A 23,283-nucleotide genomic window follows, 5' to 3' on the forward strand; every position below is an offset into this window, starting at 1 on the left:
CTTGCTTGCTTGCTTACGACCGTGCAAACCTTTCGGTCGTTTTTTAACCCACTTCCCGTGATCCAATCGAGCTGACATTTTCCACACAGACTCGTTGTGCGAGACAATGAATGTTCACGAAAAAAATAATTCCAAAATTTTACACTGTTTAGGGAAAACAAATTAAATATTTAATTACCAATTGTTTATATCTGCAGACAATCATCTGACCCATAGGTGGCAGCCATCTCAAGCCAGAGGACGAGAGGACTCTAGCTGCCACGCATATAAAGGATTTAGAGTGAAAAACTTTGTTTTTACGGGTTATACTTATTTCTTCTTGTTGTTGTTCACTCATGGTGATGTTTTGCGTATGAATCCGCACACCCCGTGTGCTGAGTTTGAGACGGAAAAAAATAACCCGTAATAACAAAGTGTTTCACTATAAATCCTTTATATGCGTGGCGGCTAGAGTCCTCTCGTCCTCTGGCTTGAGATGGCTGCCACCTATGGGTCAGATGATTGCCTGCCACCATTAAGCAATTGGTAATTAAATATCATTTATTTTTTCCTAAAAAGTGTAAAATTTTGGGAATTTTTTTTCACGAACAATAATTGTCTGGCACAACGAGTCTGTGTGGAAAATGTCAGCTCGATTGGATCACGGGAAGTGGGTTAAAAAACGACCGAAAGATTTGCACGGTCCTAAGCAAGCAAGCAAGCACGCGAACTTAATATAAAGGATTTAAAAAACAAAAACATGAACAAGAAAGCATCTTAATGTGACTATGTGCAAACAGAAAATCCAAGAAAAGACGGCAAAATATCGCATAAAAAGCACTGTACACCAACCATACTTCTTCACCACGCTGGTCGGCGTGGGTTGGCGAGGAACAGTGCTTGGGGTGTCACTCACCACTGATGTTGGCCATGGCTGGGAATTGAAGTCGGATCTCCGACATTTGTCGTGCATTGTATGCATGTTAAACTTCTTTCACGCCATGCATAGCCAGCCGTGCTAAGCGGAGGTGCGCTAACCACTGTGCTGCACTCTTGAGAGCATATTAGCCGTTGAATGTCAAATCAATTCTTGACTGTGACAATTAATCAATGAACCCTTTCGACGTACGTGTACGTCATCTGTTCATCTTCCTATTCCATTCCGATGACGCAATTAAAACGAAACCGGAAGAAAACCCAAGACAAAGTGACTTTATCGGTACCGAGGCTCCTACAAGGCCATGCCGGAGAGCGTGTGGCACAGTTTGGCGTCAGCGATCGTAGAGCGCGGGTGTGTCGCTCCAGTTCTCTGCGGCGAGTACAGCGTCTTTAAAAAACAACGGCGGCGCTACTAAGCCTCAAAATTAGAATTTACGCTGAACCACGTGCGCGTTCCGAGATTCGGCGGTGAACGGGACCCCACCGTGCAACTTGCAGACGTCTCAGAATGGGAAAGGGTTCAGTGGACTACTTTGTACGGCCAGCTGGTTAAGCGGTGAAGTGAAGTTCGCAACCTGGTCGGGGGTTGACTCAAGCCATTGATAATCTGGGGTCTTTTCGATTTAAAGCTTTCGTGACTGCAGGGATTCATCTTCTTGGTTCTATCGGTAAAGTCACGTAGAAGGGAAGTAATAAAATAATAAAAATAAAACAATAAAATAATTCTCACGACGTTTCGGCCACAACGCAAGCAGCCGTCCCCAATTCCTGCAGTCACGAAAGTTCTAAAATTAAGATTGAACCACTTCTACGGGGAAGTTTTGAGCTTATCCTTTTTTTTCTCTCTCTCTCTTCTCTCTGCCTGTGTCTTCTCTTTGGAATGTTCACACTTAAATTCTAACTTAGCAATCTTTGAAATACGTAATCAACCAGGCTATGCGTTAATTGTGTGTTGACCGACCCTCTGTGTTGTATTACATTACATTTCGATATTTTACTAGGTTATTGAATTTTAGTTTGTCCTTCTCCTGATTTTCAGCCTTGCCGTGTCATCGCACTTGCAGAACCTTGTTTTTTGACCACTCATTGATATGCAAATGTTTTCTCTAACCCCCTCCCTCTCTCTGCCTCCTCCCCCCTCTGTCTATTTAAGGCCACCCCACAGAGATGATCACCCCTCTCTGTTACCTGTGTTGCTCCCTCTATGTATCTTGGTGATATCTGTCTGCTAATATGTCTGTCTATAGTTTTCTGGTTAGATTTTATGTCGCTATTTCATTATACCTGATGATGATTGCTTGTGTTGCAATCGAAACGTCGTATGCTATTATTTAATTTAATTTATTATTTTATCTTTAGACGTGACTTAACCGAAAGAACCAAATAACAAATCGATACCTTTTGCAAGGCATCAAGTCTGCATTAATCGGACACATTTGTGGCAAAACATGCAAACAAGAAGGTGCCATCGATACAACTGCTCAACCCGAGCTATTCATACTTTGAATTGCACTGTTCGCCTGTTGGCGTTGTTCTCTCTCGACTATCACTGATGGTGAGACGAGGCCTCTCTCTCTGGTGTCGGCCAATCTGTTTCAAAGACGGATGCCCACATTTTTTTTATCAGAGCCACATGTTTGTGGCCAGGCCGCTTCTGAAAAAAGAGCCACAGTATAGCTCAGTGGGCCTTACGTGGTAGAATAAAATAAAAAATAGTTCAGAAGTCATAGTTTTAAATGTCATTAATCTCGGACAAATCCGTTGGTGGCACCGCACCTCGCCACTGCTTTCCACCCGTGGGCCCAGATCTCACAACTCCTTGCACAGGAAGAGACGCAGTGACAACCCACAAGATGTGACCTCTGGCCGTCTGTCACCATCTCGTGGCGAGAACTGCAACGGCAGTCACGTCCACCCCACCCCCCTCTCTCTCAATCCCCCACCTCTTCACGTGCCATCGAGCGCAACCAACCCCCACCCCCCATCTGTAACACTCATCGCCACGTGCTCTCCGCAACTTCTGCATTGCTCATCCTGTCTTTGCCTCGCAATTTCTAACATCTCTTTCAAACACCTGTGCTCAAATGGCAACAACTTAAATTTCGATTTAAAGCTTTCGTGACTGCAGGAATTCATCTTCTTGGTTCTTTCGGTAAAGTCACGTAGAAGGGAAATGATAAGATAATAAAAATAAAACATAATAAAATAATTCTCACGACGTTTTGGCCACAACGCAAGCAGCCGTCCTCAGGTGAAGAACAGGTCTGTTTTGACGCTGTCTTTCCGACAGACCTGTTCTTCACCTGAGGACGGCTGCTTGCGTTGTGGCCGAAACGTCGTGAGAATTATTTTATTATGTTTTATTGTTATTATTTTATTATTTCCCTTCTACGTGACTTTACCGAAAGAACCAAGAAGATGGAAACAACTTCTGGCGGTTTTTTCTTCCAACATATCAGCAGTGTTTTCAGCTATCGCTGTTTGCACATTCACCCATAATTGGTTTTTATTCTTACAAACGCTGAGCAGGCGTGACCGAAGGCACTCGTTTTAACGCGCCATATACAACCCTACATTAGCCAGCAATTAGATGCTCAGCCCAGACTCTGTAGCTCGTTAAACGGCGTTAATTCTCCCAGGGTTCACAGCAATTAGCACCGTCTAATCGTGGCAGCGATGCCAAAGCCTTCTGCGATGCATTGACATCCTGGCCACATTTTATGGCAGTAAATAATTTAGTAGTAGGTTTTTACCCTTTTAAACTGGTACAAAACTGACACCTTTATTCAAAGCATCATGTTTGCAATAACCACAACACAAGTAGTCAAACAAGCAAACAAAAATAAGCAACTCTGATAATGATAATAATATGCACTGTCCTTCAGAGTTGCTTCTTTTTGTCTGCTTTTTTGACTACTTGTGTTGTGGTTATTGCAAACATGATGCCTTGAATAAAGGTGTCAGTTTTGTACCAGTTTAAAAGGGTAAAAACCTACTACTATATTTTGCCACTGGTAAAAGAGATCTCATACAGTAAATAATTGTTTGACCAAACTGCACGCTTGGCAGTGTACGTAGCGATGTACCTAGTTTACTGTATACTATAATAGAGGGTTTTTTAGGGGGGTTAGATCGCGTAAATATATATAAATGTGTCGTTAAACCCGCCACAGCCAACTAGTAAGGTTTGTCGCGTAAACAGAACGTGGCCAATTCGTCACCAGTACAGCCACACCGGTTGTGTGTTGGAGAGCCAAGCCACAACATTTACAAGCTGAGTACAACGTTTCGCCAGTAATTACAACGAGCTTCATCAGGCGACAGCCAGATTTGTGGAGTATTCCACCTGTTTTCCGTGACAAATCTTACTAATTGGCTGTGTCGGCGGGTTTAACGACACACATTTAAATTTCGATTTAAAGCTTTCGTGACTGCAGGGATTCATCTTCTTGGTTCTTTCGGTAAAGTCACGTAGAATAGACGCTCCAAGCCTGGGGTGTGTCATTCAGACAGTGTCTTCCCGACAGCCCTGTTCTTCACCTGAGGACGGCTGCTTGCGTTGTGGCCGAAACGTCGTGAGAATTATTTTATTATGTTTTATTTTAATTTTATTATTTCCATTCTACGTGACTTTACGGAAAGAACCAAGAAGACACACATTTATATAATTTACGCGATCTAACCCAAAAAAAATCTCTTATGGATGATATTGGCCGCGAAAGCCTACCACTACTTGTTCAACTTACTGTGTATACTGTTGGGTAGACAGAGGCGGGGGTATTTTTAGGACACTTGCAGCTTCGTTTCAAACCTCTCGAATCGATTGCTGTAAGCCTCGCACCGCTGCCTGCGACGGAATGATGCACACAGTCGGTGAATAATGCTCGAACTCGCCAGCAATGCACACTGTGGCTTCGTGTTTGACAACAGTTTACATTTCAAACACTTGGGAGCAGCAGAGCAATTGGTGACATCAGAGTTCAGGGTTCAGCGTGTCGTGGAAACACGACCTGTGCTACATTCTCTTTCGTGGCGTTTGAAGGGTGTCTGGCAAAGCATCTTATACTGGTAGGAACCTCCTGGTTACACCAGCCCACAGGGGATTATTGTGTCCGTCCGTCGTGCATCCAAAAATGGGAGGGGCTGGTGCTGGGTGAGGAGGGGAGGGTGGGGAGGGGCTGGGTGGGGAGGGTGGGGAGGGGCTGGGTGGGGAAGGTGGGGAGGGGCTGAGTGGGGAGGCAGGGGCTGGGTGGGGAGGGGAGCGTGGGGAAGGGTTGGGTGGGGAGGGGCTGGGTGGGGAGTGGGAGGGGTTGGGCTGGGTGGGGAGGGGCTGGTCACCCCGTGGTGACCTTATAAAACTCAACGTTTAACCTACTCACGCCGGCTTGTGCCCGCCCTCACAGTCCGGAATATTTGCGGAATACACCACGCCGCTGTTGACCCTGGCCATTGACCGAGCAACCCAACGTTCCTATACCAGCTCCCTCCGCAGGAATGTGTTAACCGCGTCTTAATTGGCTTGACATACAGCGATCGTAGCTCATGTTTAATTGGGCGATGATTGGGCGGCGATGAACATCTTTCATCTCCCATTGGCAACAGAGAGGGATCACTCTTCAACGTTTCAGGAGAAACTAGCAATCCCAGCAGCGACTGTGACTGTAAAAACAAGTATAACCCGTAAAAACAAAGTTTTTCACTATAAATCCTTTATATGCGTGGCGGCTAGAGTCCTCTCGTCCTCTGGCTTGAGATGGCTGCCACCTATGGGTCAGATGATTGCATTGCACCATTAAGCAATTGGTAATTAAATATAATATTTTTGTCCTAAAAAGTGTAAAATTTTGGAAAAAAAATATTTCACGAACATTAATTGTCACGCACAAAGAATCTGTGTGGAAAATGTCAGCTCTATTGGATCACGGGAAGTGGGTTAAAAAACGACCGAAAGATTTGCACGGTCGTAAGCAAGCAAGCAAGCAAACTTAATATAAAGGATTTAATGATGACAATTGCGGGCTGATTGCTTGGAAAAGCGATGCATGCGACGTTGGCATGTTGTTCGCAATCCGTTGGCCCAACCATGCAATGTTTACTGGCAAGCCGATACACAACACGATGGAAGACTTTTATTCATATCAAAGGTTTATTGGGTTAGATCGCGTAAGTATCAATATTGTGTCGTAACCTTCCACCACCCGACACAGCCAATGAGTAACTCATTCAGCCCACCGATGTGTTGGAGAGTAAATCCACAACATTTACAGTTTGACTAGTATGACGTTTCGCTGGTGATTACATCAGCCAGCATCATCGGGCGTTTTCTGGGGGGGGGTCAGACATTTGTGACGATGTGTGACGAGGTGGGGGTAGGGTTGAGAAATGTGACGTCACATCAAAATGCGCAACTTTAAATAAATATAGACAACACGTTCTACTTAATGAAATTGACTTTTTAATAAATGTTTTCTCCTACAACATCAGAGTGCAGCGCCACATTAAATACGCACTACAATGACAATAGTTTAAAGCGATTTGAAGCATGTTGAATTTTCAAAATGAAAATATTGTTTTTTTTTGGGGGGGGGCAGAGCTTTGTGACGTCATATTTGAGGGAGGGGGGGGTCTGACTTTTTGTGACGCCGTGTGACGAAGGGGGGGGGGGGGTAAAAAATCGTCCAAAATCGCGTGACGTCATTTATGGGCGGCCCCTAAGAGCCATTTTAGAGGCATGTTGGGGCGTAGACGGTGAATGGACAGTGTCTACACGCAAGGTGTTTTAAAAAAGATGGACCCAAATTTCAAAGCAGGCCCAAAGATTACTGCTTTGAAATTTGGGTCCATCTTTTTGACACAGCCTTATCATCTTGATTTAAAGCTTTCGTGACTGCAGGGAAATCCACAACTCTTTGGTTTCTTTCGGTAAAGTCACGTGGGTAGACAAATACAACAAAAAGTGTATACATCACGACGTTTCGATCGCAACGCAAGCAATCACCTGAAGACGATTGCTTGTGTTGCGATCGAAACGTCGTGATCTATTAATTTCTATCCACGTGACTTGACCGTTAGAACCAAAGAGTATGAATTCCTGCAGCCACGAAAGCTTTAAATCGTAATTGTCTCATCACTGTTTCATTGCTTTTATGGCTTTATTTTAGTGATTTTTGAAAAGTTTTTTTGGTTTGGCCATGTTTGTTTGTTGTAGTACAGAGTTAGACTGATGGCCTTAATCTAAGTTGTCTTGTGGTTGTTGTTGTTTGACTTGCATCCCACTGGGATTTTTGCACACAGTGTTGGTGTACGGTGCTTTTTCTGCAATATTTTGCTGTCTTTTCTTGGATTTTCTGTTTGCACTTGGTCACATATTCACTTTAAGATGTTTTCTTGTTTGTTGCGGTTGCACCCGATTCAAGAACGAATGGCTCACAGGGCTATACCTAATAAATGAACTTGAAACTTGTGTGAGTCTATGGGTCTGTGTGAGTCTATGGGTCTGTGTGAGTCTATGGGTCTCTGCGTGAGTCTGTGGGTCTCTGTGTGAGTGTCTATGGGTCTCCGTGTGAGTCTATGGGTCTCCGTGTGAGTCTATGGGTCTGTGTGAGTCTATGGGTCTCTGTGCGAGTCTATGGGTCTCTGTGTGAGTCTATGGCTCTTTGTGTGAGTCTATGGGTCTCTGTGTGAGTCTATGGGTCTCTGTGTCAGTCTGTGGGTCTTTGTGTGAGTCTATGGGTCTCTGTGTGAGTCTATGGGTCTCTGTGTGAGTGTCTATGGGTCTCTCTGTGAGAGTCTATGGGTCTCTGTGTGAGTGTCTCTGTGTGAGTCTATGGGTCTCTGTGTGATTCTCGGTGTGAGTCTGTGGGTCTCTGTGTGAGTCTGTGGGTCTCTGTGTGAGTCTATGGGTCCCTGTGTGAGTCTGTGGGTCTCTGTGTGAGTCTGTTGGTCTCTGTGTGAGTGTCTATGGGTCTCTGTGTGAGTCTGTGGGTCTCTGTGTGAGTCTATGGGTCTCTGCGTGAGTCTATGGGTCTCTGTGTGAGTCTATGGGTCTTTGTGTGAGTCTATGGGTCTCTGTGTGAGAGTCTATGGGTATCTGTGTGAGTCTATGGGTCTCTGTGCGAGTCTGTGGGTCTCTGTATTAGTCTATGGGTCCCTGTGTGAGTGTCTGTGGGTCTCTGTGTGAGTCTATGGGTCTCTGTGTGAGTGTCTATGGGTCTCTCTGTGAGTGTCTATGGGTCTCTGTGTGAGAGTCTATGGGTCTCTGCGTGAGTCTATGGGCCTCTGTGTGAGTCTATGGGTCTCTGTGTGAGTCTATGGGTCTCTTTGTAAGTGTCTATGGGTCTCTGTGTGATTCTCGGTGTGAATCTGTGGGTCTCTGTTCGAGTCTATAGGTCTCTGTGTGAGTCTGTGGGTCTCTTTGTAAGTGTCTATGGGTCTCTGTGTGATTCTCGGTGTGAGTCTATGGGTCTCTGTGTGAGTCTATGGGTCTCTGTGTGGTTCTCTGTGTGAGTATACGGGTCTCTGTGTGAGTCTATGGGTCTCTGTGTGAGTCTATGGGTCTCTGTGTGAGTCTATGGGTCTCTGTGTGAGTATACGGGTCTCTGTGTGAGTCTATGGGTCTCTGTGTGAGTCTATGGGTCTCTGTGTGAGTGTCTATGGGTCTCTCTGTGTGAGTCTATGGGTCTCTGCGTGAGTCTATGGGTCTCTGTGTGATTCTCGGTGTGAGTCTATTGGTCTCTGTGTGAGTCTATGGGTCTCTGTGTGAGTCTATGGGTCTCTGTGTGAGTCTATGGGTCTATGTGTGATTCTCTGTGTGAGTCTATGGGTCTCTGTGTGATTCTTGGTGTGAGTCTATGTCTCTGTGTGAGTCTATGGGTCTCTGTGTGAGTCTATGGGTCTCTGTGTGAGTGTATGGGTCTATGTGTGATTCTCTGTGTGAGTCTATGGGTCTCTGTGTGATTCTTGGTGTGAGTCTATGGGTCTCTGTGTGAGTCTATGGGTCTCTGTATGAGTGTCTATGGATCTCTGTGTGATTCTCTGTGTGAGTCTATGGGTCTCTATGGACGTATGTTGAACTTATTTCGCACCGTGCGTAGGCAAACCCGTGGCAATCAGAAGGCTCATTAGCATAATATATGCGCCGAGCCTCATTAACATAACGCGTCCGCGCCCAGTTATAGTGTCAGGTGACGCGCCTCGCGACCAATCAGCGCGTCCCGCGTAATCGCGCCCCGCCACGCTCCTCCCACAAGAGCATCGGGCGGTGCCATTGGCGGTGGGCGGCAGCCAATGGGATGCCGCGTTTGTGCTCCGTGGGCGTGGCCTGGGGGTATATAAAGAAGGGCGGTGACGGCCCCGCCATTTCGCTTTCCCCGCACGCGGCTTATTCTTCTTCTGCTGCTGCTGTTGCAGTCGTCGTTGTTGTAGGGGACGCGGCGCCATCAATTAAAAAAAACAACAGCCAAAACCTCCCCCCCCTTAGCACACACCAAGCCCGTCAATCATGTCTTGGGACGGCTACATCGGGAGGCTGATGCTGAGCGGCGTGGAGAAGGACGCCGTCATTGTTGGACTGGAATCCAAGTCGGTGTGGGCGCATCACCCGGGCAGCCACCTGCGAAACATCACGGTGAGGCCATGCCTCCCTCCCTCCTCTCTCTTCTCTTCTCTCTCCTACACCACGGGGACGATGCCGGGAGGGAGACGGGGTGGTTAAGCGGGAAGATGGCACGAGAGATGATCGGAGTGGATGATGGGCGATTGGGTTTTTTTGTGGGTGGAGAGAGATACGCGGGGGGGGGGGGGGTGGTGAGGCGACGCCCAGGGGAGGTTAAGACGCGGTGAGAGAGATGTGGGTGGTGGTGGTGGTAATGTGGGGGGTGGTGGTGGTGTGGGTGGTGGTGATGACGGTGGTGGTGGTGCTGATGGTGGTTTGGGTGGTGGTGGTGGTGCTGATGGTGGTTTGGGTGGTGGTGGTGGTGCTGATGGTGGTTTGGGTGGTGGTGGTGGTGCTGATGGTGGTTTGGGTGGTGGTGATGACGGTGGTGGTGGCGTGGGTGGTGGTGTGGGTGGTGGTGTGGGTGGTGGTGATGACGGTGGTGGTGGTGATGATGGTGGTGGTGTGGGTGTTGGTGATAGCGATTTGGGTGGTGATGGTGGTGTGGGTGTTGGTGGTAGCGGTTTGGGTGGTGGTGGTGGTGGTGATGATGGTGGTGGTGTGGGTGTTGGTGGTAGCGATTTGGGTGGTGGTGTGGGTGGTGGTGGTGATGATAGTGGTGGTGTAGGTGTGGTTGTAGTGGTGGGGGGGGGTCGGACAGAGACGCGGAGGGCTTCGGCTACGCCCTAAGGCGCCTCCACCACGGCACGGCTTGCGGTGTCGCCGCGGTCGGGGCTGAGATGTCTTCTATGCGGGGTGGGGGTGGTGGTGGTGGTGGTGTGGGTGGTGGTGATGGTGGTGTGGGTGATGATGGTGGTGTGGGTGATGATGGTGGTGTGGGTGATGATGGTGGTGTGGGTGATGATGGTGGTGTGGGTGGTGATGGTGGTGTGGGTGGTGGTGGTGTGGGTGGTGCATGGTGGTGGTGTGGGTGGTGCATGGTGGTGGTGTGGGTGGTGCATGGTGGTGGTGTGGGTGGTGCATGGTGGTGGTGGTGATGGTGGTGTGGGTGTGGTGTGCGGCTTGGTGCATGGTGGTGGTCGTGGGTGGTGCATGGTGGTGGTGTGGGTGGTGCATGGTGGTGGTGTGGTGGGCTGTGGTGTGGGTGGTGCATGGTGGTGGTGTGGGTGGTGCATGATGGTGGTGGTGGTGGTGCATGATGGTGGTGGTGTGGGTGATGGTGGGGTGGGTGGTGGTGGTTGGTGGTGGCTTGATGCGTGGGTGGTGGTGTGGGTGGTGGTGGTGAGAAGCGTGGTGGTGGTGAGAAGCGTGGTGGTGGTGGTGGTGTGGGTGGTGGTGGTGTGATGCATGGTGGTGGTAGTGGTGGTGAAGTATGGCGGGAGAAGTGGAGATTGCGTTGGGTGGGAGAGGCGCAAGAAGAACGACATTGGGGTACAAATGCAGGAAGATGTAGACACGAGGGTGGGAGAGCGAGAAGAGAGGCGATGTGGTGGTGATGATGATGATGGAGGGATGAGGGGCGATGTGGTGATGGTGGTGATGGTTGTGGGAGGAGGAGGAGAGAGAGGCGATGGTGGTGATGATGATGGAGGGATGAGGGGCGATGTGGTGATGGTGGTGATGGTTGTGGGAGGAGGAGGAGAGAGAGGCGATGGTGGTGATGGTGATGATGGTTGTGGGAGGAAGAGGAGGAGGAGAGAGAGAAAGGGGGAAATGGACCCCGCCAACAAATCGAAGAGACGGCGGCGGCCCCGCCATGACGCGCGGCTGCCCCAGGGCGTAGGCTGGGGGGGTTTGCAAGATGAGGTTATCATCATCGTCGTTGTTGTTGTTGTAATAATAACAACAATAGTCGTGGTTGTAATTGTTATGGGTGCTGCGTCTGGTAGAGGAGACGGAGGGCTGGGCCAGAGGGGGGAGGGGGGGAATGATCTGGAAGGTGGCGGTATGAGAGTGTAAGGCGGCAATACGCTGGTGCTGTAGTGTTGTGTCTGTGTGTGTGTCTGTGTGTGTGTCTCTGTGTGTGTGTGTCTGTGTGTGTGTCTCTCTGTGTGTGTGTGTGTGTGTAGCTGTCTCTGTGTGTAGCTGTCTCTGTGTGTGTGTCTGTGTGTGTGTCTGTGTGTGTAGCTGTCTCTGTGTGTAGCTGTCTCTGTGTGTGTCACTGTGTCTCTGTGTGTGTCTCTGTGTGTCTGTGTGTCTCTGTGTGTCTCTGTGTCACTGTGTGTGTCTGTGTGTGTCTGTGTGTGTCTATGTGTGTCTATGTGTGTCTGTCTGTGTGTGCTAAGCCGGCCTTCATAGGTGCCACACGCTAACAGCACTTGCCCCCAAACAGTGTCAAAGGCTACACGGGGGAGCTTTGCCAAGCCCCGGGGGAGCGGTGGGCCAGTGGTTAGCGCTGGCGGCCACTCCCGCAGTTCGATTCCCGCTCACGATCACCACTAACAACCCCCTAGGTTGACTCGGCCTCAAATGAGTACCTGATGCGGTGTGTCGTGTCACAGGGGGGGGGAGACAAAGGCGGGCTCGGGCGTGGTTTTTAGCACGACTCGCTAACAGCACTTGCCCCAGCAGTCTGTTGAGGCTATACGGGGGATCTTTGTCTTTGTTACAGGGTGTGTGCGCTCTAAGCCCCTCCATAGTGAAACATTGTGTGTGTCTCTGTGTGTGTATGTGTGTCTCTGTGTGTGTATGTGTGTCTCTGTGTGTGTGTGAGAATGGGTTTTATTTTCCATCCGATGTACTTGGTATTATAACAATATATAACTTGGTACATTGCGGGAGACGGGCTGAACAGGAGAGGAAACTTTAAACGTTAGTGTGGTTTTGTTTTAAATTCACTTTTAGAACTTCCCTTTGTGGTCTGCCAACGAGCGATATTAAAATTTCAAGTGGTTCCGATTTATATTCTCTTAACCCATCGACAACGAAAAAGCAGTTTGGGAGATTTTTGTTGTTGTTGTTAGCAGAACTTTTAATATCTTTATTTAAGGCCATTTTCTTTTAACCAGGAAATAACTCTAAAGATGGGTGGGTGGGTGGTTGTTGTAGTGGGTGTCACCACCGCCACATCTGTGCAAGAAAAGACGCCGTGTGGGTAGAATTGTTCACAATCGCTTCGCCGTTGCTAATAAAGTTGGACATCTTCTGGCCAAAATTCTTACAAAGTTTTAATCGCCGGGGCCGCCCATCGAATTCGAACCGTGAACGTTTTGCGATGGCGCCAATTTTTCACTGGTAGAGTAACAACTCGTGGTTAACTACTTCTACTACTACCACTCTCGACTAGGCTAGACTGGGTTGCCAGTATGAGCTAATGCCGGACACTTGGAGAAAAACACTCAAAAGCGAGACGACAAAGAAGTCCCTCCCTCCCCCCTCCTTGCTTGCATAAGAGAGGAGTTGCCTTGCCACACACTGCCACGATACAAATGTTGTTTGGTGACCGTCGTTTCAACGCGGCGTGTGAATGCTTCGTAAATGCCCTCTTTTTTTGTGGTGTGGCAGCGAAGGAGTGCACCCACGCGGCGTTTCTCACCTCGTGCGACGAAATCGGTTGAGAAATAACCCCGCGTGGTTTCAGTGGTCAAGGGTGTCTCTGTGTAATCGGTGAGCGAGAGGGCAATTCTGTTTAGTGTCGAGTCCAATTGATGGCTTTGTGATGTGCTCGGTGGGGAAATCTCTTAGTGTGGGGTCCACTCGTGATGTTTTAGGACTTGAGGCCTATTCTGTTGTACGTGGTATATAATAATCAACCCAGTGTGTGCGAGGCTAATAGACTGCGTGGCAGCTGCAGTAATGCGGAAGGTGGTGGTGGTCCTTAACTGCGTGGCAAATAAACGCCACTAAATATCCTGGCCACGCATCTCCACCTCTCTAACCTCGCCATGAAATGCGTTGTAACGCCACGGTGACTAGGAGATGTTAACTACCTCGCCTGGTATACAGGAGGTTGTAGGTTCAATCTCGATCCTGACGCCTGCTGCTGTATATTTGGAGTTTGCGTGTCTCTCTCTCCCCGTGATCGCGTGGATTTTTCTCCGGATCCTCCGTTCCACCCCCCCTACCACATTTAGAATCAACAGTCACGCGTTTATCGAGTAGTCGACTGCTATAAATTTCCACTCGATAAGCCGCATCCTTCGTTGGGCTGTCATTTGTGAAAAAAGAGCTGTGGCTCTTACCTGGTGAAATAAAAAAAATAGTTTACATGCTGTGTGTGTGGGTGGGCATCTATCTACGCTAGACTTGATGTTGAGTCATCATCACTGCTGATGCAGGATGTTGCTGCCAGGTACGCTGCGGGTGTCGTTTGATAAAGGCATCGTCAACTCTTGCGTTGTGTCTAAAGCGTGTTAAGGCTGGTGTGTGGTAAGGTAGCGTGGGTGATGGCCAGTTTTGCTGTAGCGGGTCGGAAGGGGGGAAAACCCCCGTCGTTGTTAACACATCATCAGACGCTTGTCAGTGCAAAATCGCCACCTGAATTTTTCTACTGGTGGAATCCGATGAGCTATAAGCGACTTATTTGTTTTCTTCACATGGCATCCTCGCTGACAAGGAAGCGCACCACTACCTGCATCATTTGTGTGTGTGGGGGCAGCTTTGGCAAAAGAACGAGAAAAAACACGAGTTGAACGGTTTGTCCCATTCTTCTGCCATTTCCGCTATCGACTGTTCGCGAACTGGTGCTGCCATGTCTCAGGGCGTGGCTCTGCTCCTCCCCTCTCCTCCTCCCCCACAACCTCCTCATCCCCCTCCCTCCCCTCCTCATCCCCCTCCCTCCCCTCCTCCATGTTTGACTACCGAGTGGGCCTCACCCAGAGCGAGAGAGCAGCGACGGCGCACAGGCGTGGCGTGGGCCACGCACGAGAAGAGAGGTCAACCCACCCAACCACCACCACCACACGCAGCCTCTGGCCTGCAAAGTCCACGAAGTTGTAGGCACCCGGAGGGCCCTTGAGCTGACGGCTGCGGCTGGCTCGTTCCTATTTAAGAGCCGATTGGGTGACGATAAAAACAAAATTTGGGTCGATTTTTAGGTCGTCGCGACCGCAAATTCGGCGAGAGGCCGTGAATGCCGGTGATTTTTTTTTTTGGTTAACAGAGCTAACGGAAATTTTGCCGCAAGGACGAACCGAGTAGAGTTGTTGCGGCTGGTGGGCTTGTGAAGGCGCAATGGAAGTTCAGTGTCCGTGACGGGTTACTGTTGTACGACGTGAACCAATTCCTGAATCGGGTTTCGTGAAACCCGATTCCAGAGCTGCTTGGCTCACACAGGATGCTTCAAAATGAACTGCAATTCTCAAACTAAAGTTGGTCCAACGCAGCTTAAATATACGCTCCAAGCCTGGGGTGTTTCATTCAGACGCTGTCTTCCCGACAGACCTGTTCTTCACCTGAGGACGGCTGCTTGCGTTGTGGCCGAAACGTCGTGAGAATTATTTTATGTTTTATTTTAATTTTATTATTTCCCTTCTACGTGACTTTACCGAAAGAACCAAGAAGACTAAACCTGGTCGTTTAGTTAAGAGAATTGTAATCAACGAGTAACGTTTTTTTGTCTCCTGCCCCCTTAAAGTTGCCTCCCCGTCGTAGACTCCGGCGCCTTCTGGCCACGCCAGTCTCGTCCGTTCGTGCCGTGGGCTCTTGCCTAGGCCGCATTCGGTGACGGCCAATGGAGCACGAAACGTGCTCGTTTCGAATGTTGGCGATTCCAGTACCTCCAACCCCACCCGGACATTGATTCCCTTTGCGAGCTCAAAGGACCCCTGCCACGATTCCAAATAAACGGGGGGGGGGGGGGGGTCTCTCTCGCGTCGTGAAACGGCACTACACACAAATCCATTTCCGCCCGTGTGTTTATTTTTTCCTGAACCTCTCTGATTGTCAGCCCCACGGTTACAAATCTTTGGACCCTCCACTCTTCTTCCCGCCCTCCCCCCGTGCCTTGCTGTGCTTTGCAGCTGTCGGGCAAGTGGCTTTTTTTTGATAGCTTTAAGTGGTTGCAGCAGCGAATGGGGGTTTTTTGGGCGGGAGATGGTGGCAGATTATGCCTCGCCCAGGAGCTCTCGGCGAAGCGCCGACGAGGTTGGGGGTGGGGTGGTGGTTGGGGTGGTGTCTTGGCCGCACCTTTGCCGAGCAGCCACAGTTTTTTTTTGCCGAGGGATGGTGTTGGTGGTGGGGTGGGGGAGTGCGGCTACTACCATGGTGCAATAATGGTTAGCACTGCACCGGCAAGTGCAGAGGTCGCCAGTTAAACTATTGTCTCCTGCCCCTGCGCCACTTGAAAGTAAGTAGGCCAGTTCTTAATTTTAGTTCTTTTGGAGGTTTTGGGACAAACGAGGAGTCTGATATTTTTTATATGGGGTTCCGTTTGATACTTGACTACCCCGAAAATAGCTGGTCGTGGATAATACACAGGGCGTGTCTTTTGAAAAGACACTCTGAAAAAGAATGAACCAAGCGGTGGTTATGTTAACTCCCTTTCCATGGTATTCAGGAGGTCGTGGATTCGAACCCGACTCTGACGCCCTGTGTATTTGGAGTTTGCATGTTCTTTCTCCCCGTGGATTTTCGTCGCGGTCTTTCCCTCCATGTTTAGAATCGACACGCATTATTAAGACTACATGGCCGACGATAAATTTCCACAAGCCGCTTTGTTTGACGATCCTTTGTGATGTCCAGGTTGCTTGTGGAAGAAAAGAGCTCCATAACTCCGTAGGCCCTTACCTGCTAATAGAAACAAAATATATAGTTTGAATCAAGAGCAGGAAAGGGGACGGTGAGATGTGGGGGAAGAGAAGAGGGCATCAAACGGTGTGCTGCATATCGAGCGGCGGGAAGTCCAGGTCACAAACCAAATTCCCTTGCCACCCGTCCAACCAGCAGCGTAGCAACACGGGGTATTGTACACCGCAGTCGATCGGCGGGGGGGTCATGTGTGGTGGGGTCAAGTCTGGGGTTCCTGTCACCTCCCGCAAAATACCCTCTGGAGCAGGCTCTTGCAGTTTGCTTGAGTCGAGGCTCTTCCGTTCGTAGCGGTGTGTTCGCAAGAAAGTTGCAGTGCCTGCACCTTTTGCTTTTCTTTATACACGCAACATACCGATTGGAGTTTTTAAGCAAGCGATGATTGACAATTGAGTTTTTGGGGCCGTATGAATGATCTGACGATGCGACCAAAGGACTTGATTATTATCCGATACAACCGCAAAAAAACAGTAGAAATTGTAACGATGCACCGATTCGGCTCGCCCGGTTAAGTTGAAGAACGATTCTCTCAACCAAATTTAGCGTTTGAAAACGACGGTTTAGTTTCAAACATAAGTCTGTGACTCATCGGGACAGATTCCCGGAAGTCGGAATAACAATATAGTCGTTGAAGCTTTGAGCCTCATGAATGCAGTGACTGGCCAGTGAATTTGCAAAGAAGTTGAGAATTTATTATGCTTTGAAATTTTGTCGGGAGCAAGACATTTTTGGACATCCAGAGATATCATCTGAAACTGGCAGTAGTGGAATGCAAGTTGTGTTTCAACACCGCCAAGGAGGGCATATCTAATTTCAGGCAATCCATGGTAGGAGTTGATATAAAAATGGAGGTTTGGGGCAGCTAGCTGAAATAATTAATTGAAACCAAGCCGGTCTTTCAATTCATGCCGTTTGCACGTTTTACAAAAACAAAATCTTCATTTAAGGTGTGGCTTGTTACTGGGTAGCTAGTGATGTGAATTTAATAGTCGGTATGGCTTACAAGGGTCTGCTTTGCCGAACAGCGTCCGGATGACGATCTGCAGAAAGGAACAAAGTGCAATTTCTTCTGGAAAGTAAAAAAAATATTGCAATTTATTTAGGCCCCCCTCCACCAATCTCTTGCCCTCGACTACGTTGCAACAATACATTTCACTTGTGAGACTGCCTTTTATGAGTGCTCTCATTCAAAGAAAAGTTTGTGAACCTCCGTGTGCTCGCTTGCAAGGCAGCGTTGCCTCAATTTTTTTGTAGAAGATGGGGCAGCTTGTTTCTTACTCTGCGGTTTGAATTTGGTCATTCTTCGGCGGCTAAAGCGTTAACCGCTTTGTTCCGCTCTCACTTATTAAATGTTGGTGAGTTATTGCATCACACCCTCCTCCCTCCAATATTATCAGCTCGGCCAAATGCTGAATTCGGAGTCATTTTAAATACATGAATTGACATTTGCCATCGCCGGTGCACTACTATCTCCAGTAACATTACCAAACGTATCTTGGTCTCCGTGTTTATTCGGACGAGTTAATTTTGAAATTTCCATCGCCGAAATTTTTGTTCGCAAAGTTAACACTGCCCGCAAAAAATAAATACGCACGTGTTGTGAATTTGTGCGTTCATTTAGTTGAGCGGTTGAAACCTCCCAGGATGCCTGGGTGGTGTGAAACGGGCGATGTTAATGTTGCTGGAGTTTTGTAGAAACGCATTTCAGCGGCATAAGTATGCATGTATGCATGGGTTCTTAATACGGCTTGCGTGCAAATAACAAAAGTGGGATTTGTTGGCTGGTATAGCTGTGGGGGTGGGCCCACGAGTGGAAACTCGAGAGGAGTGAGGGGACATGCTTTGGAGGAAGATCGAGCGACGAAGATCGGTCTTGTGTGTGCGGGAGCCGCGTGTACAAATTTCAGTTTCCTACCGCGAGATCGCAAGGCATAGACTCTACGTGTGTATGTTGAACTTGTCTCGTGCACAATACGTAGCCGACCGTACTAATCGGTGGTGCGCATGGGGGGGGGAGGTGACGGACGACAAACTCAATGCAAAAAGTATTTGTAAAGAATTGACTAGTTGCAGATTGAATGTGTGCAGTGCAATTCGAAATGAGTTTTCAACATTGTTGCAAAAGAATTCAAGCCGCTCGTGTGCCTTGCTTTTGTTTTACCCCAATGTGGCGATGGGACACTTTTTTTTAATGCGGCAGTTCTCATGAGGTCAAAGCCTTTAATTTAATCCTCCCGCAAGGCGTTTCTTCGGCCGTAAAAATGTACTTTACGATCGGTATGAAAACCCCGCGGGGACGGGTGTGTGTGTGTGAGAGAGCGAGCGTCGGTCGCACTGCTCTCATACACCCAGCGAGAACCCCAAGTTGCAATTCCCATCCACGGCCAAGGTCGGTTGGCAAGAGCGGTATCAGAAACGACCGGATCTGCCCTTCGGTCCAATGAATCTCCCCCCCCCCCCTTACAACTTCCACCATGTGCGTGTAGGCCTTTGGCCAGGACTTTTGACGAGTGTTGGCGGCTGTGTTTTCTCCCTTCCCCCCCCCCCTCTCTCTGGCTGCAGCCTGCGGAAGTGGCCCAGCTGTCTGCACCAAACCGAGATGGGTTGCTCACAAACGGCATAACGGTGGCCGGGCGGAAGTGCTCCGTCCTCCGCGACAGTCTTGACGTGGATGATGAGCACACCATGGACTTGCGCACCAAGGCCGACGGGCACAGTAGTACGACCTATAACATCGCCATCGCCAAGTCCTTGAAAAGTAAGTTGCGTCGGTCGCAGTGCAGAGGTCGCAAACGGGTTTTGATTCCGTACCCGGCCGCACCAGGGTAGCAAACGGGTACCCGTACCCGGCCGGGTACGGGTATCGGGTACCTGATTGCGACCTCTGGAATGAAGCCATGTTGCAGGTGCGGGTGGGTTGATTCTAGGAACTTTAATTGTGAGAAGAGACAAGAGGTTGGGAAATGAGTGATAAACAGTTACTCACCAGTGACTCACGGCCTACCCGTACCCGGTCGCAAACGGGTACCGGCTACCCGTACCCGGCAGGGTACGGGTAGCCGGGTATCGGGTAGGGTACGGGTATCGGGTACCCGGTTGCGACCTCTGTCGCAGTGTGGCGATGCTTAAAAGGGGTGGGGGGGGGGTTATCTACAGGGCATCTGTGTGAAAGAGCTTTATAGCTGATCGGATTACTCTAGTATAAATCTTCTGAATTGCTATATTCTCTGGATAATAAGATGCACGCCTCACCCACCCCATTATTTTAAATAAAATGTTGGGGGGGTGGCCCCCTTCTCCTGGTGGTCTTTATCTCCTTGGCCACCACTTACATGCGATAAGATTTGAATACATTTGACTGCCTCGGGGTGCACCGAACACATCTATTGCCAGCATGTGCTACAACCTCTTCGGCTTAGAACGTATTTTCCGCATTGACGGGACGCACCTATTTTCTCCAGCGTTCACTGTGGTACTTTGTCAGTTTAAATCTTTGCACCCCTGTTAACTACTTCCACACCACTTCATGTTTTTCTGGAAAAATTACAACCCACCAAAGTTCTTATAGTCCGGCAAACACAGCACATTTCCTCGTTTGGCATTGCCCGTCCCCATGCTTTTCGACGTGACAAGCCGCTTCGTTGAACTATCATTTGTGGCCAGGTTCCCCACATCCTTTACTTATTGCTTGGGGGACTATCCTGCGGAAGTGTTCAAGACGCCAAGGTTTTCTTTCTGGATCTCGCTGGGGTCTGTGGCCTTTCCCGAGACAGGCCGGCGGGTCGAAAGTGCCTCCTGCCCCCCCCCTCATTTCCCGATGGGTGAATATTGGATTTAATCTGACTTTTAAAAAAAGGAAAAGCACTCGACCGGAATTATTTTCAACCCACGGCGGAGAGTTACTTACGTTCCTCTTTTTCTCGTTGCGGCCAGTTAAATGCTTCCTGTAACGGCCGCACGTTTCCGAAGTGCCGCACAATCCACGGCTGTGTACAACTTCCCTGTTCTCTAACATGTGTTTGTTTGTGTAATCAATTTGCCGAGGAGAGACACCTTTTTGCTTAATTCCACTGCAGGGCTGCTGACGAGGCATCGGGCTGCCCGCAGACGATTGATAAAACTCCCTTGAACAATCGTTCTCAGGGTTCTAAGTGATGTCGCCCATCGTACAGTGGGACCGATGTGGGACCACCACTCACACCCCCTCCACTCCACCCCCACTCCACCCATGCCCCTTCCCCCTCTCCATCCACACCCCCACTCCAGGCAGTAGCCTTTCTCAGCCCCTCGGGCCTGAATAACCCGTGCTGTATTAAACACAGAATAAACACATGGTCCTTGAACGGTCATATTGGCTCCGTAACGTGGTTACTCCCGGTGCAAAGTAGAAGCAGCAACAAAGTTGCGTTGCTTTAGTCTCAAACAATGTGGCATGTGCAAGGTGTGGAAAACCCACCTGTACCACCACGATGGTGTTTGTGTGTGTGTCCCCGTGCTGCCTCGGATGTGCCAGATGGGGGGGAAAAACAATGCTGTCGTTTTGTGTTGTCATTTTTTTTCTCCAATCTATAGGAATCATTTGGATGTTACCGGAGTTGTAAGGAGTATTTTGGACGTGTTGAGTTTTTCGAGTGCGATATCGTTGCACGTTTTCATATTTTCTAATTTGTTCTTTTCCCCCCTCTCCTCCCACGTGTGCCCCTCCCTCCCCCCCTTTAGCTCTGGTAATGGTGGAAGGCAAAGAAGGCACTCACGGGGGGCTTCTCAATAAGACCGCTTTCGACGTGGCGGATTACTTGCGGAAATCGGGGTATTAAGGGCAAGCCGCCGCCCCCCCCCCCCCCCCCCCCCGAGGGAAGGATGAAATGAAAAAGAATGGCAACCTTATCGCCGACTTGTATCGCTCGCTAACCCAAACTGGTCAATTGATGAAAGAAAAACTATATATACACGATATATATACACAAACACGAGGAGAAAATAAATACAATTTGATAAAAAGTGCATTGTCCGTGCCCCCCCCCCCCCTTAGTCCCGCTGTATTTTGCTACGCGTCAACCAGCACCGTCGCCGCTACTCGATTTCGAACGGGTCTGGCCCACGGCGCTCGCGACAACAGTTTCGCGTCTCTCTTTAAAAGCAGCGGCGGTGGTGGCGCCTCCTCTTCCTCTGGGGGTGTGGTGGTGGTGGTTGGGTGGGTGAGTGGGGGGGGGGGGTTTATTGTTTTTACTAAAAAAAAAATGGGTGGAAAAAAAGTTCTAAAAAATGTAAAAAAAACAAATAAGAATAAAAAAAAGTAAACAAAAAAATTGACGCGGCGCATCACTTCAAGGCAACAATGCAAAATCAAATGCAATAAACGATTACAGTTCAAACCCTGGTGGTATTGCTCCAATTTTCTTGCTCAGTACTTCGACTCATCCCCTACCGCCGTGACTTTTAAGAGCTGAGTGGCAAAGTCCCCCCCCATTCGCTGTTGCGTATCGGAACTTGGCGGCTAGCCGTGGCAGAATGGCGGCATCCTGTGGGCTTATTCAGATCTTCCAAAGTTATGTCGTGGTTGCCGAGGTGGAGAGAAACCGGGTTTGTGGAAGCGGCTAATGAATCCTGTGGTTTGTGTTTTTTTTAAACACAATTTGGTATGTGCGTGCCTAACCTACAATCGTGTATTTTTGTTTCCCCCCCCCCCCCCCCCACAAACAAAAAATTTGCAGCACAACACGGTGTAGAGTTGTCTTTGCACGACGATAAGTTCCTCCCACTTGCCTTGGCATATGCATTCTTTTACGTTGGGGTCAAAAGGTTTGCGAGTCATTATAATTGCATTAAACCATTTGCTGTATCAATGTTGTGCTTGTATTTTCTTAAGGGCACGTGATGAAGTTTTAAACCCAGGCAGGGAGATGGTTTAAAATGTCAACTCTCTTAACGCCTTATCTACCTTCCCCCCCCCCCCCCCTCTTACTCCTTTCTCGGGAGGGATTGTAAATTTGGAAGAAAAAAATAAACACGGGACCAATGTTCCGAATGTGGGCTGCATTTTTGTTTAGGAGAGCTCCAAGCTGAGTCATTCTGGCCGACTTGAGGTTTAGCGCCTTTTCTTGAGAAGAAAAAAAACGAATCCGTAAAAACAAAGTTTTTCACTAAATCCTTTATATGCGTGGCGGCTAGAGTCCTCTCATCCTCTGGCTTGAGATGGCTGCCACCTATGGGTCAGATGATTGCCTGCCAGTATTAAGCAATTGGTAATTAAATATAAAAAAAATTCCTATAAAGTGTAAAATTTTGGGAAAAAATTTCACGAAAATAAATTGTCACGCACAACGAGTCTGTGGAAAATGTCAGCTCGATTGGATCAAGGCGAAGTGGGTTAAAAAACGACCGAAAGATTTGCACGGTCGTAAGCGCGCAAGCAAGTGAACTTAATATAAAGGATTAAAAAACGAATCCGGTGGCTTATTTGTCTTAAATATCCACTCGGACCACTTGAGTTTTATTGAAAGTTATTGGGGCAGAAATTGTGAAACGGGTTTCTGAGCGCCCGCACCTACTGATTAAATTGCTGCTGCTGCGTGTAAGGCCGTCTTACATTGCATCTTGCGTTTTGTTAAAAGTCCTTTTTATTTTGGCCCGAGTGGGGTTTGTGGGGGAAATTTTAACCAATCGCAGAGCAACAAAAATCTAAACGGATTGTTCAGCAGAAATCGCAAGTCCACGGCGCCCACGTACGATTTTAATTTTTGCTTTCCATCACTTTGTGTTTTTCATCTGGGATTTTAGGTGCCTATTACATTACAATTGGAGGAGTCAAGAGGTTCTATAGAAAAAGTAATTAACACAAAGTACGTGAAGGTAATCCAGATGCGTTCTTTGGGGGGAGGGGCTGCTTAGGTGATTTTTTTTGCGCGTTTGTCACGACCGTGGTTGCTCCACGTTTCTCAGTGCTGCAATAAAACTACAACAAACAGAAAAAAAGCCAACACTACACCAGACCTGTGTTCGTCTCG

General features: G+C 48.6%; 1 protein-coding gene across 1 annotated transcript; it reads left to right on the forward strand.

The window, feature by feature from the left end:
- The first annotated feature begins 9,271 nt into the window (after nt 1–9,271).
- Nucleotides 9,272–22,122, forward strand: LOC133357286 (profilin-1-like). Its single transcript, XM_061575161.1, has 3 exons — nt 9,272–9,544; nt 18,839–19,034; nt 20,996–22,122. The coding sequence occupies exons 1-3, from the start codon at nt 9,419–9,421 to the stop codon at nt 21,091–21,093; spliced, it is 420 nt and encodes a 139-aa protein (XP_061431145.1). The 5' UTR covers nt 9,272–9,418; the 3' UTR covers nt 21,094–22,122.
- The last annotated feature ends 1,161 nt before the right edge of the window (nt 22,123–23,283 follow it).

The sequence above is a fragment of the Lethenteron reissneri genome, chromosome 57 (genome assembly GCF_015708825.2).
Source record: "Lethenteron reissneri isolate LAM-NWPU_2019-01 chromosome 57, ASM1570882v1, whole genome shotgun sequence".
Taxonomy (NCBI): domain Eukaryota; kingdom Metazoa; phylum Chordata; class Hyperoartia; order Petromyzontiformes; family Petromyzontidae; genus Lethenteron; species Lethenteron reissneri.

What these genes read in the sequence shown, in the direction of transcription:
- LOC133357286 (XM_061575161.1), top strand. Translation starts at nt 9,419, where the DNA reads ATGTCTTGGGACGGCTACATCGGGAGGCTGATGCTGAGCGGCGTGGAG. An exon ending in GCCACCTGCGAAACATCACG is followed by an intron (nt 9,545 to 18,838) that starts GTGAGGCCATGC and finishes CTCTGGCTGCAG; the next exon opens with CCTGCGGAAGTGGCCCAGCT. An exon ending in CATCGCCAAGTCCTTGAAAA is followed by an intron (nt 19,035 to 20,995) that starts GTAAGTTGCGTC and finishes CCCCCCCTTTAG; the next exon opens with CTCTGGTAATGGTGGAAGGC.